This window comes from Sugiyamaella lignohabitans, chromosome A (assembly GCF_001640025.1).
Source record: "Sugiyamaella lignohabitans strain CBS 10342 chromosome A, complete sequence".
NCBI lineage: Eukaryota > Fungi > Ascomycota > Dipodascomycetes > Dipodascales > Trichomonascaceae > Sugiyamaella > Sugiyamaella lignohabitans.
This window is the reverse complement of record NC_031672.1, coordinates 2,848,062-2,860,396: the sequence shown is the minus strand read 5'-3', so window position 1 is coordinate 2,860,396 and position 12,335 is coordinate 2,848,062. Positions and strand designations below refer to the sequence as shown.

General features: G+C 48.5%; 3 protein-coding genes across 3 annotated transcripts; 2 read left to right on the top strand and 1 right to left on the bottom strand.

Moving 5' to 3' along the window:
* Positions 1-3,059: 3,059 nt before the first annotated feature.
* Positions 3,060-5,588, top strand: RIM8 (Rim8p; the record flags this gene model as incomplete). The annotated part of the gene is made up of 1 exon (XM_018882872.1): positions 3,060-5,588. The coding sequence occupies one exon, from the start codon at positions 3,060-3,062 to the stop codon at positions 5,586-5,588; it is 2,529 nt and encodes an 842-aa protein (XP_018735117.1).
* A 787-nt stretch (positions 5,589-6,375) lies between these two features.
* Positions 6,376-8,466, top strand: MSS4 (1-phosphatidylinositol-4-phosphate 5-kinase; the record flags this gene model as incomplete). Its single annotated transcript, XM_018882869.1, has 1 exon — positions 6,376-8,466. The coding sequence occupies one exon, from the start codon at positions 6,376-6,378 to the stop codon at positions 8,464-8,466; it is 2,091 nt and encodes a 696-aa protein (XP_018735116.1).
* Positions 8,467-9,934: 1,468 nt separating this feature from the next.
* Positions 9,935-11,785, bottom strand: SSB2 (Hsp70 family ATPase SSB2; the record flags this gene model as incomplete). Its single annotated transcript, XM_018882868.1, has 1 exon — positions 9,935-11,785. The coding sequence occupies one exon, from the start codon at positions 11,783-11,785 to the stop codon at positions 9,935-9,937; it is 1,851 nt and encodes a 616-aa protein (XP_018735115.1).
* Positions 11,786-12,335: the final 550 nt, after the last annotated feature.

Genomic DNA, 12,335 nt, shown 5'->3' with positions numbered 1-12,335 from the left:
TGCAATACAGCCGTAGTCCGTGTATCGGATGTCCTGTTTCTATGTACGGATATGTTAGCAGTTAACGGTAAAGACAGCCTCGAGAAAACCGCCGAGTTCGTGTGGTGATAGGGCTGGCGGAGTTGCTTACCGCGACGATGGTTGGCGTGTTACTGGTGCAGATGCATGGCTTGGCACTGGAAAGCTTGTATTGCGTAAGCTTTTTGACGTATGTACCGTTCTAAGCCCGAAGGGGTCGAGCAGCCAGCAGCACCGAGCAGCGCGCTGCAGATGCGTATTCGAGAGAAGCAGCGAAGTAGCGGGGAGACCTGCTGCTGCCGTGGTGGGATCCAGATCGTGGTGGGGGCAATCGGCGGTTTGCTGGTAACGCGGTATCACAAACCAGTCTCTGTGTCAGGGCCGGGTGGCTAATTACTGCGAACCAGTGGCTGTAGCATCACCAACGTCGTCGCGCGGCCGGCGGCTAACATTCCAGAAGCAGCTGGCCGTGAAAAAAAGGGTGCATCATCCCGTGGCAGCCGGGCCAGCCACACCCTTCACCTGCGATACGCTCACTGTGTACCTCCCGAATGACAGTCCATATTTCGGGGTGTCTGTTGAGCGAGCGGGTTGGGGGTGTGTGCCTCCGGCGGCTGGGGCGCTGCCCCAGACCCCGTTGTGCTCGCTTCGCGAGCGGCCAAGCCGTGGGGGTGGTCCAGGGGGGATGTTCCAGGGGAGGGAGGGGAATGGGCAGTACGGCACGATCTGAGCGGGGCTACATGGCTCCATTGCCGGACTCGAGCGCAGCGAGAGGAGCCCTGGGGTCTGGGCCGTAGCGCCAGTCATTGGGGGGCCAGCCCGGACCCCTCGCTCTGTCCCATTCGAGCGGGCCAGGGTGGGGAACGAGGAGGGGGAGGGGAGGGGAGGCGAGGGTTAAATTGAGCTAGACCCTTTTGATGCAGGGTGTAGGGGTAGGGTACGGTGGGGTCCAGGCCAGGAGAGGAAGGGGCAGAAATGTCAGAAGGAGCAGGTGATGGCAGGGCATAGCAGGGGATGGTAAAACCAAGCAGGATAGCAGGGGGATATCAGAACCAAGCAGGACAACAGGGGATGGCAGAACCAAGCAGGACCTGGCAGGACCCGGCAGGATCAAGCAGGGAATGGATGGGACTCCGACGGGCCCGGAGTGGCCTGGCAGCTGCCGAATTACGTAGGGTGGATTACGTAGACTTATTTTTTTTGGGACAGGTTCGATCTCCGACGGAGGAATCCCTTGTGAGTATGAGTGGGAGTCCAACTGAGGAAGTCTCGAGCCGGCCGGCAATTGATAGACTGCATCTCCGCTGCAGCCTCGTACCAGTTCTACGGCGTCCGCATCCCACACGCTCCCCTGTCAACCACGAAAATTGAGGCCCCCCGCTGCCCTGCCTGCCCGATCGGCCTCCGCTATAAAAACCACCCTCCCCATCATCAAACCCCACCCCACCACCCCGGCTCCCCCCCAAAACTCGAGCGAAGCGAGCCACGGGGTCTGGGGCAGAGCCCCAGCCGCCGGAGGCAGCACCCCTCCACCCCCATCTCCCCACCCCCCCCGACAACAAAGCCCCACCATCAACTCCCCGGACCCCGCTACGAGGACGAGGAGTGAGGATCCATCCCACCAGCGCCATGCCTCTCTTAGCATGGACGATCAGATCAGATCAGCTACACGGATTGACTGATGAAATGACTGCTTTGGACATGGTACAGCAGTCAACGTACATGTTAGGCAGTCGTACCCATTGAAGCAGCAGACAATAAAAGTCGACTGTGCCTAAAATAACATCAGTACCCCTACCCTGACCATATCCAGGGTTTCATTTTAGACAGATACAATCTGGTTTGGATGGATGGGTACGGTAAAGATCAGTTGTAATACTACAGGAGAGTACAGTAGTAGCGGCAGAAGCAGCGACAGCAGCAGCAGCAGCAGCAGAAGCAGACGGTAGAGTAATTATTAGTAGTAATCCTGTACTGCTAGCGACAGAGTTACAGCCGGTGGTAAATGCAGCAACCTGCTCAGGATAATAGAACCACTGACCGATACTATTTACTGAAAACTACATTTACTGTAAGCATCGCCATTCTCATTCTCGTCAACAATTTCACGATATTATCTTAGTCGGTTTCAACGGTATTGTCAGTAACGTCTGTTGATATCTCTCTGTTTCTACTTTTCGGTTTTTTCTTTTTTAAACCGGTTGTGATTTTGGTGAAACTGTGAGGTTTTGACAGTAGCGTTTTTGTGGAGATTTGGTATTCAAGTCGGTTCAGTTCGAGTCTCGGGTCATTGTTTATACAGATTGTTTGCTTGGCTGGGATCTTTCTCTACATTGGAGTTTGCTACGAGTTCTGAACTAGGACTACGGGTTACAAGTTTGATATTGCGGATTACAGATTCATCAGCGATACTGGCGACAGCGACACGAGATCTGAGTACCGCATTCCTGAGAACTCGACATCTTTTAACATAACAGGACAACACAGGTGTGTGGATTCGATAAGAAAACTTCGAATTCACATCAGTTATTGTCTACGGTTTACAGCCAGTCAACCACTACGACGAATATCGACCATTCCAGCCAGTGAGTGATTCACTGATTATTAACCTGAAGATACCTTTCAACGTCGCATCGTTGCCATTCTCTTCGTTTAGTGGTGTTGTAAGTGGCCTGCTGGCCTCCGGCGGCTGGGGCTCCGCCCCAGACCCCGCTGCTCCTCTCGCTTCGCTCGAGTCGGTGCTCGGGGGTGTGTGCTTTACTAACATTTTAGGTATTTATTGGATCATGCCTGCTGCCAGCTTGTATCAAGTGTAATATCGTCTTTCCAACAATATCAACTGTATCGCGTGATTCGTGCTTCGCTACCTGCCAATATCCCCATTTTTCATATCTCGGGGCGAATATCAATATCACACACTCATACCATCAAGAATACCTCAAGACCATAACGAATTACCACTACAAAAAACTACAGCGACAACCAAAGCCCACCGGTCCTGCAGTGGTGGTGAATAGCGCTTGTACTTGGAGATCTATACGATGTTTCGCACACTCTCCAAGCTGCGGCCTATTTTCCACAGTACCATACAGAGGAACTCCAATTCAGATGATTTTTTCGTCGAGTTGAATGACCCCCACAAGACTTTTAGTCCTGGGTCGGTTGTCGATGGAAGCGTGGTGTTGGTTCTTGCCAAGCCTGAAAAGGTATCTCATATCGAGTGCACTATCCAGGGCACCGTGACTATTAGAAATGCTTTGGTGAAGAGCAAAACTGTCAAGAATGTGCTTTTCCAGCAAAAAGTCGAACTATGGGGTCATGCTGAGTCTACCAATGGCAGTGACTTGGAGGTTGATTTTAACGGCAGTGGGAACTCGCCATCACCCGGATCTTCTGGCCAATTGGCTGATAGCAGCTGTAATGTCAGTGTTCACAGTGGCAAGAGTGCCAAAAGCTGTAAAAGCACCAAAAGTTCCAAAAGTTCCAAAAGCGTCAAGAGTATAAAGAGTACTCACAGCGACAGAAGTGTTGCTAGCTCCAGTGCTCCTACAACAGGAGTAGCTACTGCTGGACCCTCTGGCTCAACCACGGCTGCAACTGCAACTACATCTGCTGGCTCATCCAATACTTCAATCAATGCAACGACAGGCGTGGTAACTCCTAGTGCCAAAATCAATCGCATCACTGACGGCACTCAGAGTATCGCCCTCAGAGACAGAGCTCCTGATTCAAGCACCAGGTCGGCTAGTTCTTCTCAACGAAATTCTGAAGACCTTCACTATACAACTGCAAAACCCGGTTCTGGCCCTGCAACTAATTCAATCCTCTCTGACGACTCTGCATCTTCTAATCAAACATCAACAACATACCCTGGTCCGACCAAGACCGACCAGCCTCTTCCCCGTGGAGAACATCTGTTTGCATTTGAGTTTGTCCTACCAGAAAAGGGTCTTTTCAACAGTCTAGAATTCGAAAGAGGGTCCATATCCTATACAATTACAGCCACATGTCATCGAACAAGTCCTCCTACCGTCATCACCGCTCAAAAGGCTGTCTCGGTTATCTGCCCTATAGACATTGCGACTTTGCCAGTGCCTCGAGTCTCCACTTTAACTGTCGATGTTCAGAAAAAACGAAAAGGTCATGGATCAATTGTAGTGGCGGTATCACTACCAAGAAAGGGCTATTTGCGAGGCGACTCGATACCTGTCAAAGTCAATGTACAGCATATCAAGCATGTCAAGTGTTTATCCGGCATCATCACCACTCTATCTCGAATCAGCATTGTATCTGCACAAGGAACTGAAGCCCAATCATTCCGAAAAGACCTTTCTCAGACTGTTTCTCCTCTATACACAGATCCTGTCAGCTTCAAATCGACCGTCATCACTAATATCAGGATTCCTCCCGACACTTTTCCAACTACCAAGGGCCGAGACGACATCTCATTCCAGTACTGTATCGAAGTAGTACTAGATTTATCAGGCAAACGAGCGGTAGACTTGACATCGTCTGGACGAGACAACGATTTCGAGCCGTCGAAACTAGGCTTTATAGATACCGACAAGCTTAAACGAGGTCGTGGCGTGGTGAGTCTGTGGAGTGAGGTGGTTATAGGCACTCATAATGGAGGCAGTGTCGATTTAGATGGAACTGCTTCATCACCAGGGTTGAAAATGAAACTCAAAGGGAAAGCTCCTGCCAGCAACACATCTCTGCCATCTACTATGTACAGCAGCAACACTGTTGTTGGTGGTCCTGGTCCCGGAAATGGTCATACTTCTGCTATATCCACAGTATCTGCTGCTTCAACCACCAGTAATGGTCAACAGGTCAGTTTCTCATCTTCATCTACAACTGTATACAACGTTCTGAGCTATGAAGAGCTAGCAGCTGCTGACCAAGCTTCAGCCATGTCGAGTTCCAACATGTCGGCTGAAAACGAAAAAGAGCTGCTAAGAAGACGAGAACAAGCTATTCTGCCTTCCAATCCTCCCGAATCATCACTCTCCTATACGACCAATCACGAAGTTCCCTCATACTACGAGGAGTCTGCTCCATCATCATCAGTTCACTTGGACTCGTCGGCACCACCTCCACATCTGGTGATGGCGTCTGCTCCAACATATTCCGACGAAGGTGCCAGTAGCAGTGCCAGTGGTAGTAGTGGTACTCACATGGCAGGAAGCAGTCATACCAGTAACACATCCACAGAACTTCTCGACAAAGCCGAGATGGAACGAGCACGACTCGAACAGATAGCCAGTGTTCCCGAAGAAGAGTATGTTCCTCGCTACGAACCAATTCAAAACCACAGCCACAGCCATAACAGCAGCCACGGCATCGATCTGGAACCCAGTGCACCTGCTCTTCCAGCCGACCTTTCACACGACCACGTCCACAATCCGGACCAACTCGACTCCGTTCCGTCCGCACCACCTCCAATCAGTGGGCCGTCGTCCCCGCCACCGCTCCCTCCATCCTCTGACCCCTCACAATTGCATGACGACGAACCGTCGGCGCCAGCGCTGCCAGCTGCCCCGCCACCACCACCACCGAATAATGACTAGACACCGCTATCTAATTCACGACTAACGACCGATACCTATTTATAATGTTTCTGAAACATATTTAATGTAATGATACGCGAATAACCGGCTAATGACCGTGCCTCCGGCGGCTGGGGCTGCGCCCCAGACCCCACTGCTCCTCTCGCTCCGCTCGAGTCGGGGCTGGGATCGTGGAGCCATCTTATTCGGATTGAACGAACCAGGGGACCGTCGACGCCCGACTCGAGCGGAGCGAGAGGAGCAGTGGGGTCTGGGGCGCAGCTCCAGCCGCCGGAGGCATCGTAGCCCCCTTACAGGGGGGAAGTTTCACTCTGATTTAGAGCGTAAATACCCCAGCCGCCAGGGGATGGATCCCGTCATCGCAGATGTCGTGAAGTGCGTCACGTGACAAATGTCGTTAATTCGAGGATCGGTGCACGAAGCGCCCCATTCCCCCTGAAATCGCCTTTTGCGGGGTGTGACAGGTAATTGGAGTTGGGGAAGGTCAATGGCACTTTGTCGGGGCCTTTCTTTGATTTTCGACCGATAGAGTGAATAACAAATGTTTTCAGTTTTAAAGATTATGAGGGCTGTGCTCTAGCCCCGCCCATAATGTTCAGTGGTGGTTGCACATATAACCAAGAGGACGCCCTCTGAAGTTGTTCTTCTTCTTTTTTTCTCTTCATCTGTTCGAACAACTCTGCCTGCTAAGTTTGCACACCAGTTTTGTTTAGGATCTTTTTTTAACCAGCGCTTTCAACACTCTATCGACTACTTTTTTTTGTTTACACCTGTTTTATTTGATAAAATGGGTAATTTGGGCCGTCTTGACCCCAATTTTCGCTTCCCTCTTGAGGGTGGGCTTGCGTATCACCGCTATTCTTTGATCCGTTCTAATTCGGGTGAAAGGGAGGAAAACGGTATGGAATCCCCTTTGGTTTGTACTTTGGTTAGATCTACTCACCGAGTTCGTCGTCGTCCTGTATTGGGTGACGTTCGTCGCCGGGGCTCTGTTTCCAATTCTGGTTCAGCTCCTCATTCACCCGTTGGTTCTGTTGTTTCTACCGAGTCGGATGAGACTCTTGATGTTTCAGCTGCCGCTGAATCCCACGAGGCAGTTAATATTGGTGATGTTGTCTCTTCTGAATCAAATGAGACCGTTGCAATTGAAATCCCCACTTCTGCTGAATCCCCCGAGGGAGTTGACATTGGTGAAAAAGCTGATTGCAAGGAGGTTGAGAATACTCCCTCTAATATTATTGAGACCGATGGTCGTGAGTCCCTTGAGACTATTAAGGAGGAAGAATCCCAAAAAGAGGAAGAAGTTAAGGTTGTTGAGAACTACAAACAACCTTCTTTGGTTACTCGTGCTTTGGCCAGCTATGATCAGTTTAAACTTCCCCGTCTTCCCAAATCGAATGACTCTTATTGCCATGGCTCCTTGGCCAACATTGAACAGGAGACCCCTCCTCCTGTCAAGCTTTCTGCTTTTAATTGTTTCAAGAAATTTATCACTGGTGCTTCTTCTCATTCACCTGCTGATTCTGTTGACTCTGTTGAGTCTAATGTGACACTAGGAGCCCCCGAGGAAGTCAATTGCAATGAGTTCAAGAGCTCACCCTACATTGGTGATGATCCTGAGTATGACACCCTCTCAGACTGGTCGCCTACTGATTTTGAGAAGGAGGAGCGTCTTCGTGCTGTCTCCGAGTACGATGAATTATTTGCCGAGTCAGGAGAAGTTGAGCTTATGTGGGAAGCCCCCGCTGATGCTTGGTCATTTTATGATGCTCCCACTCCCGCTGACGTTGAAGAGACTGACGACTCATCTGATGTCAAGAAGATGAATTCCTTTGAGGAAAACATTTCATTGCTTACTAGTCTCCTTGAGGAGATTGATGGCCACAAAGCCATGGTTCAAAGATCTATTGACACTGGTATCCCAATTGTATCCCATCAAACTTGGGCTGAGGCAGAGGCTTACATGGCCGATCCTACCGGGGCCGCTCCTATCGAGCCCCAATCTCCAGTTTGCTCTGACTCTTCATTTGCTGAGTCGGATAGTTCTTTGGCTTCATCCGAGCCTGAATCTCAAGCAACTGTTTTTGACAACATTTCAGTTGAGGAAGTCAGAAAATCCAAGACACCACGCTTGTTTACAAGAGTCAAGGCAATGGCCACTTCTGTTATGAGAAAGGTTGCATCTCGTAAAACCACTTCCATTTCCAGATCCACTCTCATGTTCAATGGTGTTAAAACAGCTACTTATGCTAACCCACCTTGCGAAGACGGACTCAGCGACTTCACTTTGGAGAGTAAGAATTACAGACTTGATGGTGGTGCCATTCTTGAGGTCCATTCGCCAATTGTTTACCAGAACATTCGCAGTATTTGTGGAATTGACCACCATAGGTTTTTGAACTCTTTTGTTGTGCAGTCTGAGGTTAATGAAACCAAATCACCTGGACAATCCGGCTCTGACTTCCTTTTCACTTCGGATGGCAAGTACATCATCAAGACTATCAGGCGCAAAGAACACAAAGTCATTGCTAATTCTGACTTCTTGGCTGACTATTACGAAAATATCATGGCCCAGCCTGATACTCAGCTCCCTTATTATCTGGGACATTACACCATTCTTTTGAATGGGAAGAGATCTCATTTTGTAGTCATGGAGAATTTGCTTCACAAAAAGACTAAGCTGGTCTATGATCTCAAAGGATCCAGCCATGGGAAACGAGCCGGAGTAAGAGAAAATAATTCTGGCCGTGTGGTATGCAAAGATCTCGATTGGACTGACAAGGATCAGGCTCTACATTCAGATGGAGATCAACGAGAGTCCAGTTATTGTATCAACTTCAAAATGATGTTGGCTTATTGGAAGAACATAACATTATGAATTTTTAATTGTTGGTCGGGCTTCAATGTGATCCCCATGCTAGTGAACACAGCTTATTCTAGGTATGACGTTAGTTGGCACAAGAGAGTGGAGCATGCTGCCAAAAGACTGATATTTGGTAGCTTCTACTGTAGATGTTGTTCACCCTAAGAAGTATGCAATGAGAATTCTCAATTTCATTCAATCCGTCGTGGTTCCCCCACCCGACGGATCTGGGGCCACATGTTTCTAAGTTCATTTTTTCTAGTTGTGCGGGGATCTGGTCAGTTTAGCAGAACTAAGAGGCTTCCAATGCCTTGTTTGCCATTCCATTTTCTTCGATGGCCAATACATGCTAGGACTATTAGTCTATGGATTTCAGATCATTCTCCAGAATTTCAGCTGTCATGGCTTCACTCTTGGTACTATTGGATTGGTTATCATCATGATTTCCCTTCGGATTAGCGATCCTCAGTCGGCGGCATCCCGAGCCCCGGCTGATATCGGATATCATTCATTGGCTCACAGGTCCCAAGTCTAACATTTGCTCATCGTCCCTTGTTGTTCACTTCATCAGTCGCCTCGCACACCGCGAGCAGACGACGATTTAGACCGTTCGACTACGGTAGTGCTGGCTCCTTGCCAGTCTACTCCTGGAGATTCTTGAATCCTTCCAATTACGGCGCTTCCTTAGCGACATTTTGGATTGGAGTTCAAGGCTCACAATATTCATGGACGGACGATGAGCAATCAAAGACTTGGCGCCTTAGGTGGCATTCCCTACTCACCCACCTGGCCAATGGACTCTTAATAGTACCACTCCTTTACCATGAAATGGAATCTTGGGATTCAACTACTGCGATCCAGAACTTGGCTACTCAACCCAATTGAGCTAGCTCTGTTTGTTTTAGTGGGATTACATCTGTTGAAGAATCATTCTTCGTCTCTCATGGAGGTAACAAACATGTACTCAAGAACAAAGCTGGATTGACTTGTGAAACCGCACACTAGATTGATTTGAACTTACCCGATCATCATGATTTTTGTTGGATTTGGTTGTTTACTGGCGCTTTTTGTTTACTTTGTATTTTAATATTAATATCTTTGTTTTATCTGAGAAATCTCTGGATGCCATCCAAGTTATAAGTCAGTCGAAATTTTGAATTATGACAATTGTGCCATACAAATTAATATATACGAAACTTAAACTATGGTTGTCAAAATTATGGATTAATAATACGTGTATGAACACCTAGTACGAATCCAAACTCAGTATCCCTCAGGCAAACACATAAAACCTCTAAAAATTTTTATTATCTTTAGGCATCATATACAAACAGAGAATTATACATATCATTATATAATTTTAAATAGCAAAAACCTCTGACAAACCTTTTTTTTCTTTTCAAATAAAAAACATAAATGACATGAAAAATTTGCTGACAGCAAAAAATCTTTTCGTTCATGTGTTGGGGTCCATTTTGGCATTTTAACGAGTGGCGAAAGCCTTGGTGACGACACGCTTAAGGTTAAGCTCGGCCTTTCTCAAGTCATCAGCAGTGGAATCCTTGATCTCAAGAGCAGCAAGAGCATCGGACAAAGCAGTCTCAACACGGTCCTTGGCACCACGCTTCATCTTGGCAGCAACACCAGGGTCGGTGATAGAAGCCTCAATGCTGGAAACGTAAGACTCAAGGTGTTGCTTGGCCTCGTGTCTCTTGGAGAAAGCCTCATCAGCAGACTTGAAGTTCTCGGCGTCGTTGATCATCTTCTCGATATCGTCAGAAGAGAGCTTACCAACAGCGTTGGAGATAGTGATGTTGGCAGATCTACCAGTGGACTTCTCAACAGCAGTGACCTTGAGGATACCGTTGGCATCGACCTCGAAGATGGCCTCAAGAACGGGCTCACCAGCCTTGAGAGGAGGAATTCCCTTGAGGTCAAACTCACCGAGAAGAGTGTTCTCAGCACAGTTGACACGCTCACCTTGGTAGACGGGGAATTGAACAGTGGTTTGGTGGTCCTCAACAGTGGTGAAAGTACGTCTCTTAAGAGTGGGGACAGTGGTGTTTCTGGGAACAACAGGAGCGAAAATGTTACCCTCCATGGCGACACCAAGAGAAAGAGGAACAACATCGAGCAAGAGAAGGTCTTGAGTCTCCTCAGAGGTGGCTTGACCAGTCAAGATAGCACCTTGGACAGCAGCACCGTAGGCAACAGCCTCATCAGGGTTGATGGACTTCTCAAGTTGCTTACCGTCAAAGAAGTCGGAAAGCATCTTTTGGACCTTGGGGATACGGGTAGAACCACCGACAAGGACGACCTCATCGACCTTGGACTTCTCAATACCAGCATCCTTCAAGACACGGGCAACAGGGTCAAGAGTAGACTTGAAAAGAGCGTCGTTAAGAGCCTCGAATCTGGCACGAGTGATGTTAACGCTGAAGTCCTCACCACCGAAAAGAGAGTCGATCTCAGCAGTGGTTTGAGTGACAGAAGAAAGAGAACGCTTAGCACGCTCAGCAGCAGTACGGAGACGTCTGAGGGCACGGGCATCCTCAGAGATGTCTTGACCAGTCTTCTTCTTGAACTCGGTCTTGAAGTGCTCCAACAAGTTGGTATCGAAATCTTGACCACCCAAGTGGGTATCACCGGCAGTAGCCTTGACAGTGAAGACACCACCTTGGATTTGAAGAAGGGAGACATCGAAAGTACCACCACCAAGATCGAAAATGAGAACGTGCTTCTCCTCCTCGGTCTTACCAGCACCAAGACCGTAGGCAATGGCAGCAGCAGTAGGCTCGTTAATGATACGGAGAACGTTAAGACCAGCAATGGCACCAGCGTCCTTGGTAGCTTGTCTTTGAGAGTCGTTGAAGTAGGCAGGGACAGTGACAACGGCCTTCTCGACCTTCTTGCCAATCTTGGCCTCAGCAATCTCCTTCATCTTGGTAAGAACCATGGCGGAGATCTCTTGGGGAGAGAAAGTCTTGGTCTCCTCGAGGTATTGGACCTCAATAAAGGGGTTACCGTTAGAGTCGATAACCTTGAAAGGCCAAGTCTTGATATCCTTTTGAACAGAGTCCTCATCAAAACGTCTACCAATCAAACGCTTGGCATCGAAGACAGTGTTCTTGGGGTTAAGAGCAGCTTGGTTCTTAGCGGCATCACCAATAAGTCTCTCCTTGTCAGAGAAAGCAACGAACGAAGGAGTAACACGGTTACCTTGCTCGTTGGCAATGATCTCGACAGCAGAGTCGTAGGTAGCAACACACGAGTAGGTGGTACCCAAATCGATACCGATAGCACCAGGGAAAGTTCCGTCACCAGCAGTAGTCATCTAGTTTTGTTAGCACGGGTTCTCTGTGGCTGGAGACATATGCCTCCGGCGGCTGGGGCTTCGCCCCAGACCCCACTGCTCCTCTCGCTTCGCTCGAGTCGTCTCGTCGACGGTCCCAGCAACTCCTGCGAAGCAGGAGCAACGGGGTCTGGGGCGAAGCCCCAGCCGCCGGAGGCTTTCAGGCCCCCTCGAAATGTATTTCTAGGTGAATTCGTGGAAAGTAGGTTGCAAGAAAAAATGCGCGAAGTAGCAATTTCCCAGTGAAACTTCGTACAAAATTCAACCAGATTTCATCGAATCCTCGCCCGTTTGAAAATCTTTCAAACGGCCAATTCAGTCCAGATTATTAACATTCGGGTTTCATTGTCCCTCGTAGCATGCTCAGTTGTCTAAATGGCACTACTTACTTTTATTTTTTTGTTTTTTTTTGTATTAAAAAAAAGGTGTGAAGAAAAGGAAAAGAAAAAAAAAGAGAGAAGAAAGCGAGAAATATCAGCGTTTAAAAATTACTGCATGCCCTGAAAAAAAAATTTCTGCCTGAAAAATTTTG